Raw genomic sequence first — 23,986 nt, forward strand, 5'->3', positions numbered from 1 at the left:
ATGACAGATACGCCACAAATAAAAGGTATTTTGTAAAATATTGCATTTTACATGTTTTCAACAGGCCCTCAGGGTATAAAAGGATCCCCTGGTATTCCCGGAGTTCCTGGACAACCTGGCTCCCCAGGATTACCTGGGCAGAAAGGAGAGAAAGGTGATCCTGGTGTTTCAGGCATTGGTATTCCAGGTCTTCCTGGCACAAAGGTAATCCTACTCTAGACATATGCCTGAGCAGATGTGATTTTTCTATAATACTGTGCTCATTCCTAATTCTTCATTAAATAAACTATAGACTGGCATAGGCAAGAATTCATTTCTTCTCTTTTTTCTTATTTTAATAAGGAGATAGGTTTTAGGGTTTGCAACCTGTTAAGCTGCAACCAACACAGCTAGAGTTCAGGCTCTGGAGAAGGGCTGCACACAAATGAATACACTAGACAAGAAATATGAACTTAGAATTCATGTGGTTCCAGGCGGAGAACCTTTCTCTAGGGGAAAGGCTTCACTGGGGCCCAGGCCCTGTTAGCTCTTATTCAGTTTTAGAATGCACATCTTGCCCTTAGTCAGGCAGGCAATCTGGTAGCAGACAGACTATCTTAAAGGTCAGTAAATATTAGTAAAGATTTACTTTGAGACTATTAGGTCAGGAAATTGCTTGAGTCACCATTGTCTCAACAGAACAATTGGTGCATAGCTTTTAGCCCTTGCTAAAGCTCAAGATCCATCAACCTTCTGAGTTCTCTGTTGTGCTTTCATGATAGTGTAGACAATGGATAGCTTCCAGCAGCAGCCAGTCCAAAAAGGGGGGAAACTTCTGATTAATCTTAATTTTTTTGCATGTTTCAGTAATCCTAAGGCATATTTCTGCCTGCTTTTGGTTTTATTTACCCTTTTTAGTGATATGGTTGTTGGTCTTTGTCCAATTATTATTATTATTAACAATGTGATAAAACTTACAAAGAAAGTAACTTTGGCTTTTTTTTTGTAACTTGGGCAATTAATAAAAGTGCAGTAGTATTCTTAACTGCATATCTCAGGTACTTCTTCAAAAACAGTTTTTCATATCCCTCTGTGCCCCTAGTCCATGAGAAAACTCGGTGATGTTGCACAAGCAATCAGATTTAGAACTTGTTTTAGAATCATGGACTCAACAAATATTTGATAACTTCTTAATTCTATGTAAAAAGATAATAACTCTTACTGATTTGTAGAAGTACCTTATAACTAGCAAAGTTGCATCTATTGTCTATAATATATATTGCAAATATTTGCTCCCAGTCAGTTGTTTGTCTTATAGTATTGTTTAATCATTCAGTCAGACCACAAAGCTAGAGAGTTTTTGAAGAGAAATTGTGTCACTCAACTTTCACAGACTTAGTGAAAATTCCCACTGAGATAAGAATTTACTGAATGATATTTTAAAAATAATTTATTTTTAATAGTGTACAAAGACTATAATTTACAATATATATGTGTATGTGTGTGTTATAGATAACTTATCATTTTTAAGACTCAATTTTACTCAATTTAAAAATCTCTGATATTGAGGAGCATCTTACAATGGAAAGCACCTGACAATTATAATTGGAAGCATTTTTATAATGTTATCGATACATAAAATGATGCTGCTTCTTCCAAATGTATGTATCTTTTATTTACAGACATGAACTCTAGACTTAGCTATCGTAACTTAGTAAATTTTAGCTAGCTTTCTTTATTAGCCCATAAATATATTCCACATTGTCTTTCACTATTATATAGTACTAGAGGCCCGGTGCATGAAAATTCATGCACTGGTGGGGGTGGTGTCCCTTAGCCCAGCCTGCCCCCTCTCACAGTCTGGGAGCCCTCAGGGGTGGGAGGCGACCTGGCGATCAGGGGAAGGCGATGCACCATCACACCTCTGCTGTTGCCACTGCCGGCAGCACAAGCCTTGGCTGGCCCTGGTTACCTGTGCCTTGAGCCGGCCCTGAGCAGCTGGGCAGCCACCATCCAAGGCTTGCCTGCACCTCGGGCTGGCCTGGGTGGCTGGAGGACTGAGGGGACTGAGGGACTCTGGAGGCAGGTGCTCGGAGTGGCCGGACCTGCCGGGGGGCGGGCCCGGCCTTGCAGCACACCTGCTGCCCTGGCAGGACTTAGGGGACTGGGTGCCCCCATTTTGTGGCTGTGGGCACCACCATATTTGTGGGTGGGGCAGTCAATTAGCCTATTCCCTCCTTATTGGCTGTGGGTGCCACCATCTTTGTGACAGCATGAGGGTCAATTAGCATATCCCCTCTTTATTACATAGGGTTTTTGTGTGAGTCAGTCATAAATAATTTAACATTATAAGTACTGAAATTGTTTCCACCCTTTCATGATTACAAACATATGTTGCATGTGATATGATTCTTATCCATATCTTGTATATATATCATAATATTATTTAGTAAATATTGTCACAGAATAAATTCTGAGTAGGATTGCTAGAGCCTAGCATATAAATGCATTTTTAATATTGATAGTTACTGACAAATTTTCCTGTCATATAGCTTTATAGCTTGATCAGTGTAATAAATTTTCTATTTTCTCCTTATGTTATAAATATTGTTTTATCAATCTCTAATTTTGTCAATCTAATGGGTGAAAACTAGTGCATCATTGTTTAAATTTGACTTTTCCTCCTTACAAGTGAGATTTCTTATGCTTATACCCTCTCTGCAAATTGTCTGTTCATACTCTGCCTCATTTTTAAGGAAGGGATTTGGTTATATATTTCCTAACTAGAGGCCCAGTGCATGATTGAATCATGCACGTGTAGGGTCCCCTACATGCTTTCGCTTTCGATCGCGGGGGAGCTGGGTGCCTGTCTGCTGGTGCACCAGGCCTTTCAGAAGCCTCCGCCGAGCCGGAGCAGACAGGCACCCAGCTCCCCCGCTTTTGATGGTCCACAGCGGGACGTGAGCTCGCTGCCCCAAAGGCCCCTTCTGTTCCGCAGCACAGCCATGGTGCAGACGCTGAGCTCGCGCCACCACTGGCGATGCGAGCTCAGCGTCCTGCCGGCCCAATCGGCTACCCCGGCCACCCCGAGTCCCGCCCCCTGTGCCTTCAGCTGGCCCAATCGTGGGCGTAGCGGAGTGATGGTAATTTACATATTACCATTTTATTAGGTAGGATGATTTGCAGAAGTACTTTATAAATAGCAAAAATGCATCCATTATCTATTATATGTGTTCCAAATAGTTTTTCTCAGTAAGTTGTTAGTATTATATCATAGTTTACTATGTATTTCATCATGTAGAAGCCTAAATTTTTACATAGGTAAATTTTATACTCATTAACTAGAGGCCTGGTTATTCGTGCACAGGGATGTGTGTCCCTCAGCCCAGCCTGCACTCTCTCCAATCTGGGACATCCCTCTCACAATCCAGGACTGCTGGCTCCGAACTGCTCGCCCACCTGCCTTCCTGATTGCCCCTAACCACTTCTGCCTGCCAGCCTGATTATCCCCTAATCACTCCACTGCCAGCCTGATTGATGTTTAACTGCTCCCCTGCCAGCCTGTTTGCTCCTAACTGCCCTCCCCTGCAGGCCTGGTCACCCCTCACTGCCCTCTCCTGCAGACCTGGTCACCCCTAACTGCCCTCCCCTGCAGGCCTGGTCACCCCTAACTGACCTCCCCTGCAGGCCTGGTCCCCCCCCAACTGCCCTTCCCTGCAGGCCTGGTCACCCTCAAGTTCCCTCCTCTGCCGGCCTGGTCACCCCTAACTTCCCTCCCCTGCAGGCTTGGTCACCCCCGACTGCCCTCCCTTGCAGGCCTGGTCACTCCCAACTGACCTCCCCTGCTGGCCTAATCACCCACAACTGTCCTCCCTTGCAGGCCTGGTCCTCCCAACCGCCCTCCCCTACTGCCCATCTTGTGGTGGCCATCTTGTGTCCAGATGGGGGCATCCATCTTTGATCACATGGGGGCAGCCATCTTGTGTGTTGGACTGATGGTCAATTTGCATATTACTCTTTTATTAGATAGGATAGAGGCCTGGTGCACGGGTGGGGGCCAGCTGGTTTGCCCTGAAGGGTGTCCTGGATCAGGGTGGGGTTTCCCTTGGGGCTTGGGGCAGCCTGGGCGACGGGCCTGTGGTGGTTTGCAGGCCAGCCATGCCTCCCAGTGACCCAAGTGGAGGCCCTGTTATCTGGGATTTATTTATCTTTTATAATTGAATCTTTGTAGCCTTGAACAGAGCCAAGCCTCCTGCTTGCTTCGTGATCACAGCCATCTTTGTTGGGATTTATTTATCTTCTATAATTGAAACTTTGTAGCCTTGAGTGGAGTCCAGTGTGTGCGGAAAGCTTGGCTTCCTCCATTGCCGGGGAAACCCAAGCTTTCTGCTCGCTCTGTGGCCACAGCCATTTTTGTTGGAATTTATTTATCTTCTATAATTGAAACTTTGTAGCCTTGAGTGGAGTCCAGGGTATGCAGAAAGCTTGGCTTCCTCCATTGCCAGGGAAACCCAAGCCTCCTGTTCTCTCCGTGGCCGCAGCCATCTTGGTTGGGTAAATTTGCATACTCGCTCCTGATTGGCTGGTGGGTGTGGCTTGTGAGTATAGTGGAGGTACAGTCAATTTGCATATTACTCTTTTATTAGATAGGATTATTGAAAAAATATCTATTGAGTATGTACAATGTTCCAGGTACTGTTTTAGGTGCTGGAGATAGAGCATGAATGAAATGAACTTGAATCAATAAAGAAACAAATGATATATATTAAAAACAAACAAACAAAAAAGACAGATGACAGACTCATAGACAGAGAAAGCAGGATGATAGCTGTCAGGGGAGGACATTGAGGGATTGGGTTGGTGGGTGGAGGAATTGAGTGAAAAAGAAACAAAAAAAAGATTTTCAATTTCTTCCCCTCTCTCTTCTCCTTCTGGCACCCCCATGAGGCAAATGTTGGTACAGTTGAAGTTGTCTCAGAGGATCCTTACACTATCCTCATTTTTTTTAATTCTTTCTTTTTCCTGTTCTGAATGGTATTTTTTGCTTCCTTATATCCCAAATCGCTGATTTGATTTTCTGCTTCATCTATTCTACTGTTACTTCCCTGTAATTTATTCTTCATTTCAGTTAGTGTGTCCTCCATTTCTTACTGGCTCTTTTTATGGTTTCTGTATCCTTTTTCATGCTGCTGAAGTTCTCACTAAGTTCATTGAACATTTTTTATAGCCAGTGTTTTGAACTCTGTATCTAGTAGATTGCTTGCCTCCATTTTGTTTTGTGACATCCCTGTGGTTGTTTCTATATATTAGGTAGAGATGCTATGTCTCTCAGACTTGATAGAGCAGCCTAGTATAGTAGGTGATCTATAGTGTCAAGTGGCACAACTTCCCTGATCACCCAGGTGGTGGTGGTAATTTACTACCACCCAGGTGGTGTGAAAGGCTGGTGGGGGCACATCGGGGGCACCAGAGGCAGGGCACACTTCAGGAAAACACCCTCTTTATTTGCACTCCAGAAATACCAGGGAGGCTCAGACGTGGGCAGCCCACGGGGTGGGTTTCTGCGCAGGTCGTCATCATCTGGCATCGGGGGCCTGGCAGGGCTGGCCCGGGCAGGAGGGGCAACAGGTACTCAAGTTGTGCCCCCTATGTGTGATGTGCACACCCTCCTCTTATAGTTGAGCCTTGATTGCTATTGGCATATCAATGGGAGAGACTGGTAGCAACTGCTGACTACTGAATCTCCAACCAACATGGAGGATCAGCTATGTAGGGGCCCACTGCACCAGAGAGTACTTACTTCAGCAGTGCTCTCGTGCCTGCTTAGTCCACCCCTTGAGTGTGTTGTTTGTGGAGGTGTTTGGGTAATGGTTCTTTGATATATTCTGAAGCTATCCATTGGGTGTTCTGGCTCTGGGGCCTCCTGGGACGTGCCTCTCTTCTGACAAGGGCCACCTGGCATGATCTACAAAGCAATCTGCAGATAGCTGCTACTTTTGTTGGGCTTGGAGTTGCCCAGGCTAGGCCAAGCTGTGAACCAAGGCCAACTGCTGCTAGTACCAGGCCTGGTACCACTTAGCAAGAGTACATGGCATACTGAAGCCAGATACTGCTTGAGAAATTTTTAGGAAAATCTGAAGCATGAGCCAAGACAGGCCATACTTATGGAAAACTCATTGGAACCAGCCTGGGCACGCCTGATAGTTGGGTGGGGCAAGACCTCAGGGAAACACAGTGTGAGGCAAACAGTGTGAACAAGGTTGATGGAGTATAAGATATGGTGCCCACCTCCTGGCTCTGTGGGGGAGGCCTCAGAAAAGGAACAATGGCCTCTGCCAGCACTTCCCTGTAGGAGAAAGCTGCCCCCAAAACTCTGGTGCTGGTGCCAGACAGTTCAGTTCCTCCCCGTATGTCCATGGTGCCTTTCAAGTTGCTGCTCCAGCACTGGAGCTCAGAGGGCGAGAGTCCATGTAGTCCATGCATGGGCCCTTTAAGAGGAACACCTGGGACTCCAGAAGCCCTCTGTTTCTCTCAGCCTCAATACCCACTGGTTTTTATTTTTATTTTTATTTTTTTATTGAGGTATAATTGACATACAAAATTATACTAGTTTCAGGTGTACAACATAATGACTCTATATTTCTATATATTGCAAAATGATCAGTACAATAAGTCTAGTTAACATCTAGACTTACATAGATGTTATATACATTGGTACAGAATTTTTTTTCTTATGATAAGAACTTTTAAGAGTTACTCTTTTAGCAACTTTGAAATATGCAATACAGCATTAATAGTCACCATACTGTACATTACATCCCCATGCATATTTATTTTATAACTGGAAGTTAGTTAGACTGTCTACAGTTATCCTTTATTAAAATAAATTATTCTCTCTCTCTCTCTCTCTCTCTCTCTCTCTCTATATATATATATATATATATATATATATATATATATATATATTCAATTAGAGTTGAGGTACAGTATAGTTTCAGGTTCATAACCCAGTGATTGGACATTTGATGGTGCAAGGTTTGTTGGGATGATTACTTTGTGGTTTATATAAATGCCCCACTGGTTTTAACAGCCAGAAGTTATGAGGACTTCCATTCCTGTTACTGGAACCCTGGGCTGGGGGTGCCTGGTGTGGGGCTGAGATCCCTTGTTCCTCAGGGGGTACTCCACAACCAAGATATCCCTCCAGATTTTTATCTGCCTTTCATGGGTGTGAGACCAGCCCATTCCCTATGTCTATTCCTCCTACCAGTCTCTATGTGGCTTCTTCCTTTATTCTCTAGTTGTAGGACTTCCATTAAACCAGATTTCAGGCAGTTCTAAATTATTGTTCTGTGGCTTAGTTGTAATTTTGATGTGGTTGTGGGAGGAGGTGAGTACCATGTTTACCTACACTGCCATCTTCACCAGAAGTCTATAACATTATTTTACTACAGCATAATATTTCTAAACTCAATCGTTATTAAAATTTAATCATACTAAGATTCTAAGAAATCTCTATCTTAATACCAGTTTACTTTTTTTGCTAAAATTGACAAGCAGACCCTAAAATTCATATGAAAATACATGGGACCCAGAATAATCAAAACAATCTTGAAAATAAAAGAATGAATTTTGAGGACTCACCCTTCTATATTTCAAAACGTATTATAAAACTTTAGCAATCCACTTTGTGTAATACTTGCATAGGATAGACATAAGGATCAATGGGATAGATTAGAGTCCAGAAATAAACCTATTCATTTTGGTCAATTTATTTCAACAAAGGTGCTAAGATAATTATGAGAAGAAAGAAAAATCTTTTTAACAAATGTTCCTAAAACAAGGGAATATCTATATTCAAATTAAATAATTTGCACCTCCTAACTCATATCATAAACCAAAATTAAACAATAATGGATAATTGACCTAAATATGAGAGCTAACACTACTGAAATCTTAGAAGCAAACATGACTAAATCTTCCTGACCTTGGGTTAGGTTAATTATTTCTTAGCTATGACACAAAAAGTACAAACAATCAAAGGAAAATATAAATTAGGTCCCCCAGCACAGTGCCAGGAGGGGGGCACAGCCTCTGGTCCCCTGTCAAGCCCCGCTGGGGCTGGGGCATGGCCTGCAGTCCCCAGGCCTGGGGTGAGGGGAGCAGCCTGAGGTCCCCGGCCTAGCACTGGGGAGGGGGGCTGCACCTTGAGGTCCCCCATCAAGCCCCACCAGGTGGGGGGTGTGGCCTGAGGTCCCCTGTCAATCCCCGTGGGTCAGAGAGCACAGCCTGAGGTCCCCATCAAACCCCACCAGGCAGGGTGCGCGGCCTGAGGTTCCCCTGCCTGGCGCCAGGGAAGGAGGCATGGCCTGAGGTCCCCAGCCTGGCGCCAGGGTGGGGGGCGCAGTCTGAGGTCCCCTGTCAAGCCCCACAGGGGCAGGGTTGGGGGGCACAGCCTCAGGTCCCTGCTGATTGCTCATTAAGGCTCATTACTGGAACTCAGCCTCCTCTGTGGGTGCAGCCATCTTGTGTTACAGAAATCCCTGCCTCTGCTGTGGTGGAGTGATGGTCAATTTGCATATTTCCTCTTTATTATATAGGATAATGTCAGTATTTTCCTGATTTCAAAGCCAGACAAAGATACTATAAGAAAACTATATACCAATATCCCTTTGTATATTGATGTAAATTTTTTCAACGGAATACTAGTACATCAAATTCAATGGCATATTAAAAGAATTGTATACTATGATCAAGTGATATTTATTCCTGGAATGCAAAGATGGTTCAACATACAAAAGTCAATAATGCAATATATCACATTAAGAGAATGAAAGGAAAAATCCACATGGTCATTACAATTGAAGCAGAAAAATCATTTGAAAAAATTCAATGTCTTTTCATGATAATTTAAAAAACAAAACAAAACACTCACCAGGCCCTGCTGTGTGGCTCAGTTAGTTGGAGCATTGTCCCATACACCAAAAAGTTGAAGGTTTGATTCCCAGTCAGGGCACATACATAGGTTGCAGGTTTGATCACTAGTCAGGGTGAGGATGGGAGGCAACCAAATTGATGTTCCTATCTCACATCAATATCTGTCTCTCTTTCTGTCTCTCTCTCTATCTTTTCCTCTCCCTAAAATCAATAACCATATCCTCTGGTGAGGATTAAAAATCAAAGAAACACTCACCAAACTAGTAACAGTAGTAGACTACCTTAAAATAATTAAAGCCACAGCTATGAAAATCTCACAGCTAATATCATAGTCAATGGCAAAAGACTGAAAGCTTTTACTATTAGATCAGGAAAAAAACAAGGGTGGGTGCACATTCTAATCACTCCTATTAAACTTAGTACTGGAAGTCATAGCCAGAGAAATTATGCAAGAAAAATAAATTTCTCACTGAAATTTGTTCCTATTCAAAAACATTCATGGATACCTTTGTACCATGGTTAACATAAATCTCAATCTCCTGCAAGGTTTGATCCAGACCCATCTACCTGACCCCATGTTTCTTTTATCAGTTAGGCTACTGAGGAAAGAAAGGTTATTATTGGAAATACAGCCAGAGCATAATTATTGGACCGATGAAACATTATAGTATTTTTATGTATTAACTAGAGGCCCGGTGCATGAAATTCGTGCATGGAGGGGGGGGTCCCTCAGCCCCGCCTGCACCCTCTGCAAATCGGGACCCCTACACCTTTTTTCTTATCTAGATAACCTCTTCACATTAAAAAAAATTAACTGAAATATCACCTACTCTAGGAAATCCTCTTTATTTATTTTTTATTTTTTTTACTTTATTTATTTATTTATTTATTTATTTATTTATTTATTTATTTTTAAATTTATTTTTTATTCCTCAACTCCCACCCCACTCCCATCCCAAACCCCTCCACATGCATGCTCCCACCCCCCTATTGTCCGTGATCACTGGCTAGGCTCATATGCAAGCACACAAGTCCGTTGGTTGATCTATCTCCCTTATCCCCACCCTCCCTTACCTTCCCTCTGAGGTCTGACAGTCTGATTGATGCTGATCTTGTTCAGTCTATCTTGTTCATCTTTTCCCCTAGATGAGTGAGCTCATGTGATACTAGGAGTACACTTATAGGAACTGAAAATGAGACAAGCAATAATGGTTATGCTGAGAGGCGAATGAATCAGTCTATAGTGAGGTTCTTTCTGGGCCAAGAGTTCTTTTGAGTCCCAATATCTATGTCCAACAGTTCTTTATGTGTACATAACAGCAATGATATTTCAGTTCTGGATGGTGAACAAATGGTGGTAATTCAGGTCCGACCCTCTATGGTTTGGTCCTGGGCAATCAGCAGTGATGCACATCAGCTGACTGCTAGTATGGCAAGGCATCGTCAGCGTCTTCCATCTCTGGACTGTTTCTCTTCTGTCTTCATGGCTGGAGCACTCCTGTCAATTCCTCTCTGTTGCAGGAATCCACATGGTCTCGGAGTTGTTTTCTGAAAATTTACAAACATATTCTCAACCAAAAGTTAATAAAGGAATCTTTTCTATAAATTTGACTTGCGATCCTATTTTATTTTTTGCCCAAACTATTTTCCTTTGGATTGTTTTGACACCATGTATGTTTTACCTGGGTGTCTTGCTGTTAGCATTACAAATGAAAGTTAATTTTCTAAAGTAAAAATTTTCTAGATATAATTTATTTACAGGATATTTTTCCTTACATGATATTCTTCTACTATCCCCCCTTTTTTTGGTTTAAATATTAGGAGGCTTTTGGAAATTTTATGCTGTAATCTTGATAGCTTTTAAATTTTACTTTTTTGCACTAAAATGTGACTGCTTAAGGTTCATTATATATTACGCAATTTTATCATAAGATGTACTACCAATAAAAATTTTAGTTAACACTTTAGGAACAGCTTTTTTGTCCAGTACAATTGATTTTTCTAGAATATTCGCTTTTTTCAATTGGCCAATTTAAATTAGTCTGAAAAATTGACTACTATTTTACTGTCAAATTTAATACTCTAACAACCATCTTACTTTTCCCTGTAAATATTAGTGGAGAGGATTATTTGCCTTCTTGAGTAGGCCCTGAGCATTCCTGGTGCTAGGCTGGATTTAGATATCAAAGACCCCAGTTCCCTGCATCATGGGTGCAAGACATCTCCATCAAGTCTTGTTGCAGTGAGAGGGCATCTGCTGTTGGCCAAGTCTCTGTTACCAGGGTCCCGTTTTGAGCTGGGCATGGGAAGCTAAGCAGCCCTGGGGGCAGGAGACCTCCCTCAGCAGGGGTGAGGGTTCAGGACCCTGCAAACTTGGGGGAGTGAAGGTCTGTGCCACACCTCTGTTGACCCCCAAGTTCTCTCCTGATGGCCCCTTTGCGACTGTGTCTGTCTTCGGTTGTTCCTTCCCTGAGGAATCTCACCCGTCTCTGGCTAACCAGCCATCCTCCAGGGCCATGCATGGTGCTGTGAGGTTTAGTTATGTCTCCTTGGTCACCAACGCCCCCACGGCCTCCACGCCCAGCACCTGCCTTGGGATTCCTTCGTCTGCTGGCAGGGTCCCAGCACTGATCACATATCTTGTGGAACCCAGGTTTCTTCTCCAAGGAGGCCCAGCTCCCCGCACTGGGCGAGAGGCAGATCCATGGTACCAGCCATCACAAGGCTTCAACCTTGGCATGAACAGAAACTCAGGCAACAGCTGTGGACAATTGGATTGTGAGAAAAGGGTCTCTCTTGGCCAAAAGGGCAAGAGGGGCCAATTTAGAATGCTCAGGTGCCTTCCCAGGGGGTCCTCTACACAGTGGCAGGGATTAAACCCTTTCATGTCCTTTTTCAATTGCTGCCAGACATTCAAAGAATTAGTTTGTAAGTTTGTTTGGGATAATTGTATATTGTGCTGTTGTAATTCTGAAATATCAAGAGATGGTTTACCTTTGTCTCCAAGCACCAAAAAGATGATTTTTTATTGATCCCCAAGGGTGCGAGGTAATATTTTAGGTAATGGGGGTAATACAAATCTGGGAAAAAATTATAATGACATTATAGAATAATATCATGTAAGGATATTCTTTGCTCTAGGCCATGGCAATTCCATTTCAAACTGGGTGCCAGTTTCTTTTTGTATAGACAAGGTCTTAGCTACATTTTCTACACTTCTCCCAGTAGCAAGTAGTGATAGTCCCTTTCTTTGGTGTCCACACAAGCCAAAAACCTCTCTTTAATTTTACATACAAAGTAGCACTGGTTTGATTTTGTGTCATACAAAAGGGAAGCTGGGTGGAGACCCCTGTGTAATTATACTTCCTTGCCCCACCCATGGTCCTCCTGGATGACCAAGGTGTTTGGTATTATTAGGAGGGGGATCAGCCCTCGTAAGGGCTCTTACCCATTAAGAGTCAGGAACATAAGTCCAAAATACTTCCCCATTTGCCCCAGGTAATCTTACCGTACAGCTGATGACTGCTAGCATGGCAAGAAAGATGTTCTCAGGCATCCTTGGGGTTCTGGTTACCTCACAATTTCTTTTTTTTTTCTATTTTTTAATTTTTATTATTATTATTATTCTTTATGTGTCCTTATTTCCCCATTACCCCCCCATCCCCAATTCGTGCCCCACCCCCCTGTTGTCTGTGTCCATTGCTTAGGCTTATTGCACGTTCACAAGTCCCTTGGTTGATCTCTCACCCTTTCTCCCTCCAACCCCATCCTTCCCTGAGGTTTGAGGTTCTGATCGATGTTTCTCAGTCTCTGGATCTGTTCTTGTTCATCAGTCTATGCTGTTCATTATATTCCACAAATGAGTGAGATCATGTGATATTCATCTTTCTCTGCCTGGCTTATTTCACTTAGCATAATGCTCTCCATCTCCATCCATGTTGTTGCAAATGGTAGGAGCTCCTTCTTTTTTACCGCAGCGTAGTATTCCATTGTGTAGAAATACCACAGTTTTTTAATCCACTCATCTGCTGATGGGCATTTTAGCTGTTTCAAAATCTTAGCTATGGTGAATTGTGCTGCTATGAACATAGGGGTACATATATCCTTTCTGGTTCGTGTTTCTAGTTTCTTGGGATATATTCCTAGGAGTGGGATCCCTGGGTCAAATGGGAGTTCTATTTTTAGATTTTTGAGGAAACTCCATACTGTTCTCCACAGTGGCTGTACCAGTCTGCATTCCCACCAGCAGTGCAAAAGAGTTCCTTTTTCTCCGCATCCTCACTAACACTTGTTGTTTGTTGATTTGTTGATGATAGCCATTCTGACAGGTGTGAGATGGTACCGCATTGTTGTTTTGATTTGCATCCCTCTGATGATTAGTGACTTTGAGCAGGTTTTCATATGTCTCTTGGCCTTCCTTCTGTCTTCTTTTGGAAAGTGTCTATTTAGATCAGTTGCCCACTTTTGATTGGGTTGTTTATCATCTTTTTGTTAAGTTGTATGTGTTCTCTGTAAATGTTGGAGATTAAACCCTTATTGTTGATATCATTGGCAAATATGTTCTCCCATGCAGTGGGCTTTCTTGTTGTTTTAGGAAATCCTCTTTGAACAAATGTCTTTACAATCTGTATTAAGTATTTTCATAGTATATCATTCTTTTTCTTTAGCAGCTACTTAGAATGGATGCAATGTGGTTTTCATTCTTGCATCTGATTTTTTTCTTCTTGTTCTTGTAATAGCAAAGCTTATCCACTTTACATTTGCCCTTCAAGGGCTTATATTTGGTTCAGTTTCTAGTTGGCTCCCTGTTGTTTTTTTTAAGCAATAAATTTGGGTTGTGATAGTAAGCCTCACTTGTAATCAAGCCTGTAGGTCTCCCTATCTGAATATTTCTATAATACCTATCACTTTAGCATACCAGAGATTGTGTCCATTTATAGAAAATAACAATAAATGTCACCTGATCACTTGATCTTCTAGTAATATTTTATAGCAAGATGTATTATTTTAGTAATTTAACTATTACAAAACCGAAGTGTACAGAAATAAATCACATTGAACAATAAAGAATTACTCAAATATCAAAGCATAGTACACTTAGGGCCTCCCTTGTCCTGTGCCTCAGATATCATAGCATAGTACACAGTTCACATGGAATTCAGCTTCCTTTAAAATAGGAATGGATGCCATACTCATGAAGCACCTACTTCCACACATATTTTTTAATTTAATTCACAGCACATACTCTTTGTACTAATTATTGGAAAGTCATCCTGGCAATTGACTCTGTTCCTCTCTGTATTGTTGCCTTACATTCTGATGTTATTACTGCACTTTTATCATCCACTCACTCTAATAAGATTGTGAATTTTTTAAGGGCAGTGATCATGACTTGTGCTTGTGTTTCTCTGTCATGGTGTCTAGATAAATACTCAAATGCCATCCAGTCCAAATGACTGTGATGAAAGAGGCCCACCATTGCTGGAGACCTCTGATTTTTATTTAAGGGGCCTCACTTGTTCTGCGCCTTTACAGAGGGGTGAGTAGGGACTGAGGGAATTTGAGGAAACCCAGACAGAATTCTCCTCCTAAAAGATTTTGCTAAGCTGGCCCCTGGGACGCCAGGCATTTGTCCAATTAAAATCCGGACACACAGCAATAACAAAGGCACTGGTCTCCTACAGCTAATGCATGGGGATCAAACCCCAGCCTGTAGGAACTCACCCCTGCAGTCAGGACCAGGCCGCTGGGATGACCTGGGCTGGTGCTCCTAACTCTGGTGAGAGGGAGACTTCCCGTGGCTGCAGGCTAGAGGCCCAGGACTCCACGCCATGCATCTGAACAGGTCCCTAGCACAGGTTGGTCAGTGGAGCATCTTCTTTGCCTGGGATTGTGGGGCAGCTTGGCCAGGCTTGGCCTGGCCTGTTCGCCCCATGATCACGGGGCAGCTCAGCCTGGCCTGTTCACCCTATGATTGCGGGGCGGCTTGGCCTGACCTGTTCTCTCTGTGATCACAGGGCGGCTCGGCCTGGGCTCACTGCTTTCCACCAGCTGCAGCTCGCCAGTCTCCTATGGGCTGGGGGGAGCTGACCAGTTGAGCCCACAGCATGTGGCAGCAGCTGTGAAGGTCGCCACGGCAACCCAGCACTGACTTCTGGTTGGTCAGCCTTTGGTTGTGATAGGTCGTTACAAGTTACAACCCTGGGCTTTTATTATTAGTATTCTGTAAATGCAAGGTGGAAAGAAATGTGGGCTATTTAAACCCAGGAACGTTTTCTAAGTGTGAATGGTTAGGACAGGACCAAATTTCATGAATCTTTTTTCATACACGAAAGGTCTTCATGGACATTTTGGACAGATATAAATATCTACTGACCCTGTGGGAAAGAGTATGGAGGGTCCTCAAAAAATTAAAAATAGAACTACCATATGATTCTGCAATATAACTTCTGGGTATTTATAAGAAAAAAAATACTAACCTGAAAAGATAAATGCACTCTCATGTTCAATGCAGCATTATTTACAATAGCCAAGTTATGAAAGCAAACTAAATGTCCATTGATGGATGAATGGATAAAGAAAATGATATACATATATAAATTATATATCACATTATTGAGCCATAGAAAAGAGGGAAATCTTGCCATTTGAGAAAACATAGATGGACATTGAGGTAATTTTCTATGTGAAATAAGTCAGACAGAGAAAGACAAATACCATGTGATCTCACTTATACATGGAATCTAAAAGAATAAATAAATAAAATGAAAACAACAAGAAAAATTCAGCTGATGGATATACCAAAAGATTAGTAATTGCAAAAAGTGGGAGGGTGCAAGGGGGATGGGCAAAATGGGTGAAGGGAATTAAAAAGTAGAAGTAGACACATAGATATAGAGAACAGAGTGATGGTTTTCAAAGGGGAGGGACTTTAGGGGACTGGGTGAAAAGGGGAAGAGGCTCAGAAGTACAAATTTGGTAGTTACAAAATAATTATGATTATGTAAAGTACAGCATAAAAATATAGTCAATAATATTATAATAAATATGTATGGTGCCTGGTAGATACTTGAAGTATCAGGGGAATCACTTTGTAAAATATACACTTCTCTAACTTTTGTGCTGTACACCTAAAACTAAAACAAAATAATATTGAAAATAAACTGTAATTGAAGAATAAAATTTTTTAATCCTCATTTGAGGATATTTTCCCATTGATTTTTAGAGAGAGTGGATGAGAGAGGGAAAGACAGAGAGAAACATCAATGTGAGAGAAACACATCCATTGGTTTCCTCCTGCATGCGCCCTGACCAGGGCGCGGGTGGGGGAGGAGCCTGCAACTGAGGTATGTGCCCTTGCCTGGAATACAACCAGGACCCTTAGGTCCACAGGCTGACGCTCAATCCACTGAGACAAACCAGCTAGGGCATAAATAAAAATTTTAAATTATAAGCTTCTAGCTATAAAATAAATGTCATGGGATGTAATGTACAACATGGTGACCATAATTAATAATACTCTTTTGTATATTGAAAGTTGATAGAGCTAATCTTAAATGTTTTCATCACAACAACAAAAAAATTTTTAACTATGTAAGGTGATAGATGTTAACTATATCTATTGTGGTGATCATTTTTCAAATGTATACAAATAACTAACCATTATACTGTAGTTCTGAACTAATATAATGTTATATGTCTATTATAAAAGCCTGAAGAACAAATGTACATAATTGTGGTTTAAGTATATTCAAGTCATGTCTGGCCTTTGCTAGAAATGTAAATAAACCATAATTTCCCCTTTTCAGAGTGATTTACAGGATTCCTGGCCAGTTTGTTGATTCTCTGAGTGCTCTCTTTTATCTCTTCTTGCTTACTTTTTTTGAAACTCATTGTTTTCTCTGAAAGCATATATGAATAATAAAAGTTTAGATAAAATTTAAACTAGCAAATTTAGTCCTTTTCAGAAACCCTGGTAAAATATTTACTTTTTGTTTACGGTTTACTTGGTTTGAAGTATTAAGGCCATAGGGTAGTGATAAGAACTATATTGGGTAACATGTGAGGGTTGAAATTATAGATTGGGTTATTTGTGGAACTTAACATACTTTACCACAGTTTATCTATTGCCTTTCAGGTTTACCATTAGCAGAATATATGAATTTTCTTCTTGTATTTTATTTTGGCATATAAATATCATTGGTTCATAAATAACAAGAAGAATAATGATATTTTATTCAAAGCTTTTCTGTGTGTAAATACCAAGATGGAACCAATCCAATAAAAAATTTAATTATATACCTATTATGTGTGTAAAACTGTGCTGACATTTGATGTATAAAGGTTTATACAAATGTATATGTATTTATATCCCAAGACTCTTAATTATTTTTAAATTTGTTGTAAAAGGCATTAGTTGAAAAGGCTTTTACTATAATGCAGAAACAATTGAGTCACAAATAAATTATCTTATTTGCCTAGACAAGCATAATTGCTAAATTAAGAAGGAAGTATTCAGCAGATGATGTTGCACACTAATACTTTGTTGGGTCACAATCCTCGTGAGCAGAGCAGTGAACACTGTGATAGTTGTAAATATAAAGTTATGACATGTTCTCATTGTTATTGGGAAAATCTTGTTTTAATTTGTGAAAGTGGGTACAAATTTTTCTAAGGCTCCATTAGGAGAAAACTTAATGAAAATGTTCATTGAACAAAAATGGTTATACACAAATTGTCTCTGACCCCAAAGAAATTTTCAATGTAATTGAAGAGTGAAGACATATATATGAAAAACCATTATAGACATGATAAAATAAGAACCTGAACTAAATTCTTAGGGTAAGCTCTATTTGTCTTGGTAGGTTTCATGGAGAAAATGGGATTTGAGATGTCCACTAAAGAGTTGATAGACCTCTTTATGTTAAAATGAAATAAAACTTTTGCAGTAGAATCTACTGTAGCTTTGTTTGACATGCTTATTCTAAGCAATTAATTTTATTGTAGCATACTAGGGATGATGATCACAGGTTCTGAAATCAGACTCTTTTGATCCAAATCCAAATTCCACCAGTTACCAGCTGAATCACTGTAAAATGAGGATAATAACAGTATATTTCTTATGGTATTGTTAAGGATTAATGAGAATAATGCATCTGGAGTGTGACAGACCTTGGTACAAATACCAGTTCTGCCACTTACTAGCAACATTAAGCACTTGACTTCTCCAAGGTTCATTTTTCTTGTTTACAAATGGACTAGAGGCCCAGTTCACGAAATTCATGCTTGGGTAGGGTCCCTAGGCTTGGCTGGCGATCTGGGCCGATCTGTGGTGCAACCAGCAGGTGATCTGGGGGGGTGAGGGGGCCAACGGCCCCCGCCTTGACTGGCCTGGGGCCTAAGGGCTGGGGGCAGCTCCTGCATTGAGCATCTGCCCCCTGGTGGTCAGTGCACATCATAGCTACCAGTCATTCCACCTGTCGTTCGCAGTTCAGTTGATTTGCATATTAGGCTTTTAATTATATAAACTATGATAAAGTCTAACTCAAAGGGCTGTTGAAATGATTAAATGAAGTGATTTATGTAAATCACTCCATAATGTGCCTGACACATAGTAAAAGGTCTATAAATGTTATGTCATTTTATAATCTAACTACTGGGGAGACTTTAGTTTTATCTTTTTATTCGAAATTTTAGGGTGAACCTGGTCTGCCTGGATACCCAGGGAATCCTGGCATCAAAGGTTCTATGGGAGATACTGGTTTGCCTGGATTACCCGGGACTCCTGGAGCAAAAGGACAACCAGGCCTTCCTGGATTCCCTGGTAATATTCTTTTTTCTTAAATGCTTCCTTCTCTCCTTCTTTATTTACCCTAACCTATATCATAGAGCAACTTATTTGGCAGACTTTTATTCTATTTTTCAATCAGATACTGACTAGCAACATAATTTTGAACTAGCTCTTTAAATTTTCTTTGACCAAATTTCTTTCTGTATAAAATAAGAATTATCAACTCAGCAGGACAATATCCTGTGGACATAGGACTATTTGTTGGATCATTTTTCAATCGTTGGCTGTTGGCCACAAGTCAATTAAGAGGCCTTACTATGTTTGTAGGTGATAATGTACATTGCCAAACCCTAGTCTGCTGCTGATTCTCTTATAATGTACTCAGGTACACATTGGGTGGCTATTGGTAGAACAAACAATCATAACATTCATTCAAATGACAAGAACTGTGTTATGCAAGCAAAAGGACTTAGTATTATAGACAAGAAGATAGCCTGAACTAGATTGTTATAGTCCCTTTACTTTGGGTTAACAGTGAAATACTAGAGGCCCAGTGCATGAAATTCGTACACTTGGGGGGGGTCCCTCAGTCTGGCCTGTGCCCTCTTGCAGTCCGGGAGCCCTTGGGGATGTCCAACTGACATCCTTAGTGCTGCTGCAAAGGCGGGAAAGGCTCCTGCCACTGCTGCTGTGCTTGCCAGCCGTGAGCCCAGCTTCTGAGCACACTGACTAGGGGGCTGCTCCTGCATTTAGCGTCTGCCCCCTGGTGGTCAGTGCATGTCATAGCGACCGGTCATTCTGCTATTCAGTTGATTTGCATATTAGCCTTTTATTATATAGGACTAGAAGCCCGGTGCACAAAAATTCGTGCACTGGGTGGGGGGGTTCCCTCAGCCCAGCCTGCTCCCTCTCACAGTCTGGGAGCCCTCAGGGGATGGCCTACTGATGGCTTAGGCACACTCCCCGTGTGGAACAGGCCTAAGCTGCAGTCTGGCCTCCCTCTACGGGAGGCAAGCAGGATGATCAGGGGAAGGCGCCTTCCCCATCACCCCACTGTTGCTACCACTGCTGGCCGCTGCAGCCGCCAAGGTGTTTTCATCAACACAGAGTCCACTCCCTTCACCATGAAAAAATGACAAACTTTCTTTAGGCATTTTCAAGATGTCTCTTTCATAGGATATGACATTTCTTCCTTCCTTTCCTTCCTTCCTTCCTTCCTTCCTTCCTTCCTTCCTTCCTTCCTTCCTTCCTTCCTTCCTTCCTTCCTTCCTTCTTTTCTCTCTCTCTCTCTCTCTCTCTCTTCTTCACCTGAGGAAATTTTTCCATTGATTTTTAGAGAGCATGGGAGAGAGAGGGAAAGACAGAGAGAAACATCAATGTGAGAGGGACACTCAATTAGTTGCCTCATGCATGAGCCCTGACCTGGGCCCCAGCCAGGGAGGAGCCTGCAACCTAGGTACATGCCCTTGACCAGAATCAAACCTGGACCCTGTGGGCTGCAGGCCGAGGTTCTATCCATTGAGCCAAACTGGCTAGGACAGGATATGACATTTCTTAGCCCCTACAGTAGCGGATCTTCATTTTTTCCTCCAGGAGTGAGGTGGAAAAACCCTAGATCACCTTCTTGGATTCTTATTACCCAAGTTACCAAGAATACTGCAAGTGGCATACCGGGAGCTTAGCCAATGAGCAGTCAGAAAAGGTGTTTACTCTGCAGCTCACACGCAGAGGTGGGACTGCCAGCATGCTGCGGCTGGCAGGCCCTCTTCTCTCCTGGCCTGCGCCATCCATGGCTTGCCTCACCATGCACACAGTACCTTCCCACACACCTGTGCACGCAGCCTCCTCCTGAAACTTTGTGACGTTACGGTGTCCTATACAATTTGCGTATTACCTCTTCATATATATGTGTGTGTGTGTGTATATATATATATATATATATATATATATATATATAACCTAAATACAGTAAAGTATACAGGAATATAAATGAATTTTTACCCATGTATATATCCATGCATCCACCATATATATCAAGTTATGAAATTGTTCCTTCATACCATAAAGTTTACACATTCTTCACAATGAACCCACACCCCCATAAACCACTACTATGACTTCTATCACTATTAATTAATTTTGCCTCTTTTTGAAATTCATATAAATGGAATCACACAGTATATATCCTTGTGGCTGGCTTCTTTCACTGAACATTATGTCCATAAGATTCCTTTATCTTGTTGCATGCTTCAGTAGTTGTGTTTTGTTTTGTTTTTTAACAATGCTCTGTAATATCCCATTGAAGAATATACTGTAATCAATTACCCATTCTCCTGTTGATGGATTTTTGTGTTGTTTTCATTTTGGGAGTTGAAGGGATTCAGAACCACTCTCCCCAATATTTGCCACTTGGCATGGATTATTTTGAGCTGGAGGCCATTGAGACCCTGTGGGCTCACAAGAAACTTTTACTTCTCTCTTAAAGAATTTAAATTGGGGGCCTTGCCCATAATAAGGATTATTACCAGAAATAACTTTTTATGGCCTAACTATAGGTCAGGAGAAACATGTAATTACTGATCATCTGCTCTTACTATCATCCTGCAAATTACCCTCCTCCCTCCTTAAGCCTCAGTTGCCTTACCTCATTCCTTAGCTCAGAATGCCATGTATGCCTCATTTTACCTTTCAGTATCTGAACCTCTCATGTATGTGGGGTTCCCATACACATGTATGTAACTAAATTTGGTTATTTTCTCTTTTTAATCCAACTCATATTGGAATAGATTATTAGACCAGTTGAAAGAATATAGAAGATTAGAGAGAAATTTCTTCAAAAAGATGCTATTAACATTCTTTGACATGATTTTGGTGGACATATGTCCTCATTTCTCTTAGACAAAAACTTAGTAATAGAATTACTGAATCATAGGGTCTGTAGATATTTAAATTTAGTAGATGGTATCAGTTTTCCAAAGTGGTTTTATAAATTACAGCCACACTTGCAATGTATAAAATGTCCATGGATGGCTCCCAGTGTTTGCCATGATCATATAGTGGTTATTATTTGTGAAATGTCCAGTTGGCCATAGCTTTGCCTGACTTGGTATTATCAGTCTTTTTAATTTTCAATATTCTAGTGGTTATATAGAAGTATCTCAATGAAGTTTTAATTTACATTTTCCTAATGAATGATAATATTAAACATTTTTGCATATACTTATTGCTCATTTGTGTAGCATCATTTTGAAGTGATGCCTGCTCCAAGTCTTTTTACTCATATTTTATTGGGTGATTTTCCTTTTATCTTATAGATTCAAGGAAGTTCTTTACATATTTTAAATGTGAGTCTTGTGTCAGATACATATATTACAAATATGTTCTTGCTAAAAAACAAATACATTCTTGCTGTCTCAGATTTACCTTTCATTCTCTTAATGCTGTTGTGTGATGAAAAATTTTTGTTAAATTTAATAAAGTCCAATTTATCAATCTTTCATGTTTAGTGCTTTTTGTGTCCTATTCAAGATATATTTATATACTCAAGTTTATGGAAATATTATTCTAATTTTTTCCAAAGTTTAATGTTTAAGATTTTATATTTTGGTTTATGATCTGTCTCAAATAAAAATATTTTTATGGGGTGAAGTAGGGGTCCAGGTTTGTTATTTCCATACAGGTATCCAATTGCACCACACTGTTATTGTGGGGTTTTTTTCTCAAGAACCTAAGTTCTTTTGTTTTTTTCATCAAAAGACACCATAAAAAACAAATAAGGAAGCCAGCACAGTAGGAGAAAATACTTGCAAAATATATATCTGACTGCCGAGACCGGTTTGGCTCAGTGGATAGAGCGTCGGCCTGCAGACTCAAGGGTCCCAGGTTCGATTCCGGTCAGGGGCATGTACCTTGGTTGCGGGTACATCCCCAGTGGGGGGTGTGCAGGAGGTGGCTGGTCGATGTTTCTCTCTCATCGATGTTTCTAGCTCTCTATCCCTCTCTCTTCCTCTCTGTAAAAAATCAATAAAATATATTTTTAAAAAAATATATATATATATGACAAATGACGGCTTTCTGGGATATTTAAAGAGCTTCTACAACTCAATACTAACACGATATACAGTTCAATATTTTTAAATGGGGAAAACTTTAAACAGACATTTTATAAAAGAAGATATATGGATGGCTACTAAGCACATGAAAAATTAATCAATATCATTAAGCATCAGAGAAATGCAAATTAAAACCACAATGAATTAACACTACATTCCTACCAGAATGGCTATTATTAAAGCAACTGATATCACCATATGTTGTACAAGGATTTGGAGCAACTGGAATTCCCAAATGTTGTTGTTAATGTAAAATGGTTTGGCAGGGATTAGATAGATAGATACATACATAGATAGATAGATACATAGATATCAGCACATACCTACTCTCTGGCTTAGTTTTTACACTCCTATCTAGGTATTTACCAAAGATAAGTAATGACATATGCCTTCAAAAATACCAATGCAGAAATATCCATAACAGCATAATTCAAAATAGCCAAAAACTGGAAGTAGACCAAATTTCCATAAATAGAATAGAAAACCATAATAGCTAAAACATAACCAAATGTTCAACAATAGATGAATGGATTAAATTTTTTGATATATCAATACAATGGACTCCTGCCAGTTCTACTAGTTAAATCTGGTGGTAATTATTTTTATTATGAATATATAATAATTAAAGCCTCTGGATAAATAAATTTAAATTGTAAATTTCTTAAAAGAACCAGCAAACACAAGCATCTTTTGGGGTTTTCTTTCTATTCTTCACTGTTTCTTTGCTAACACTATAAATTGTAAATTTGAGTTGTAGCTTTCAAAGAAATGCAGTTTTTCTTTTTTATTACTATTAAACTGAATTCTTTACTCTAGGAACCCCAGGCCTTCCTGGATCAAAAGGTATTACTGGTCCTCCTGGGAACCCTGGACTTCCAGGAGAACCTGGTCCTATAGGTAAGCATAAAAAAGGGGGGTTTGATATTCTGTAAAACTAAGCCTAATGTTCATTTTGGGAAAGTCACATCATTTCAGGGAGCTGTGAACATTATCCAGACAAGGAAATGGTGATCATTCATTTAGCACTGTTTGTTAGGTAGAAAGTGAACAGCTCAATAAAAAGTACATTAAATTGCCTAGTCAGTGTTGCTCAGTGGTTGAGCATCGATCCATGTACCAAGAGGTTGCCAGTTTGATTCCAGGCATGTAGGAGGCAGCCTATCAATGT

The 23,986-nt window shown here is 40.7% G+C and overlaps 1 protein-coding gene across 1 annotated transcript in view; it reads left to right on the plus strand.

The window, feature by feature from the left end:
* COL4A5 (collagen type IV alpha 5 chain) overlaps positions 1-23,986 on the plus strand; it is a 325,412-nt gene that overhangs the window by 251,170 nt on the left and 50,256 nt on the right. The window contains exons 36-38 of the mRNA XM_079764916.1: positions 65-204; positions 18,613-18,739; positions 23,635-23,715. Coding sequence (XP_079621042.1) covers positions 65-204; positions 18,613-18,739; positions 23,635-23,715 — 348 coding nt within the window. The remainder of the gene's footprint in view (positions 1-64; positions 205-18,612; positions 18,740-23,634; positions 23,716-23,986) is intronic.

Source organism: Cnephaeus nilssonii (genome assembly GCF_951640355.1).
Source record: "Cnephaeus nilssonii genome assembly, chromosome: X".
Lineage (NCBI taxonomy): Eukaryota > Metazoa > Chordata > Mammalia > Chiroptera > Vespertilionidae > Cnephaeus > Cnephaeus nilssonii.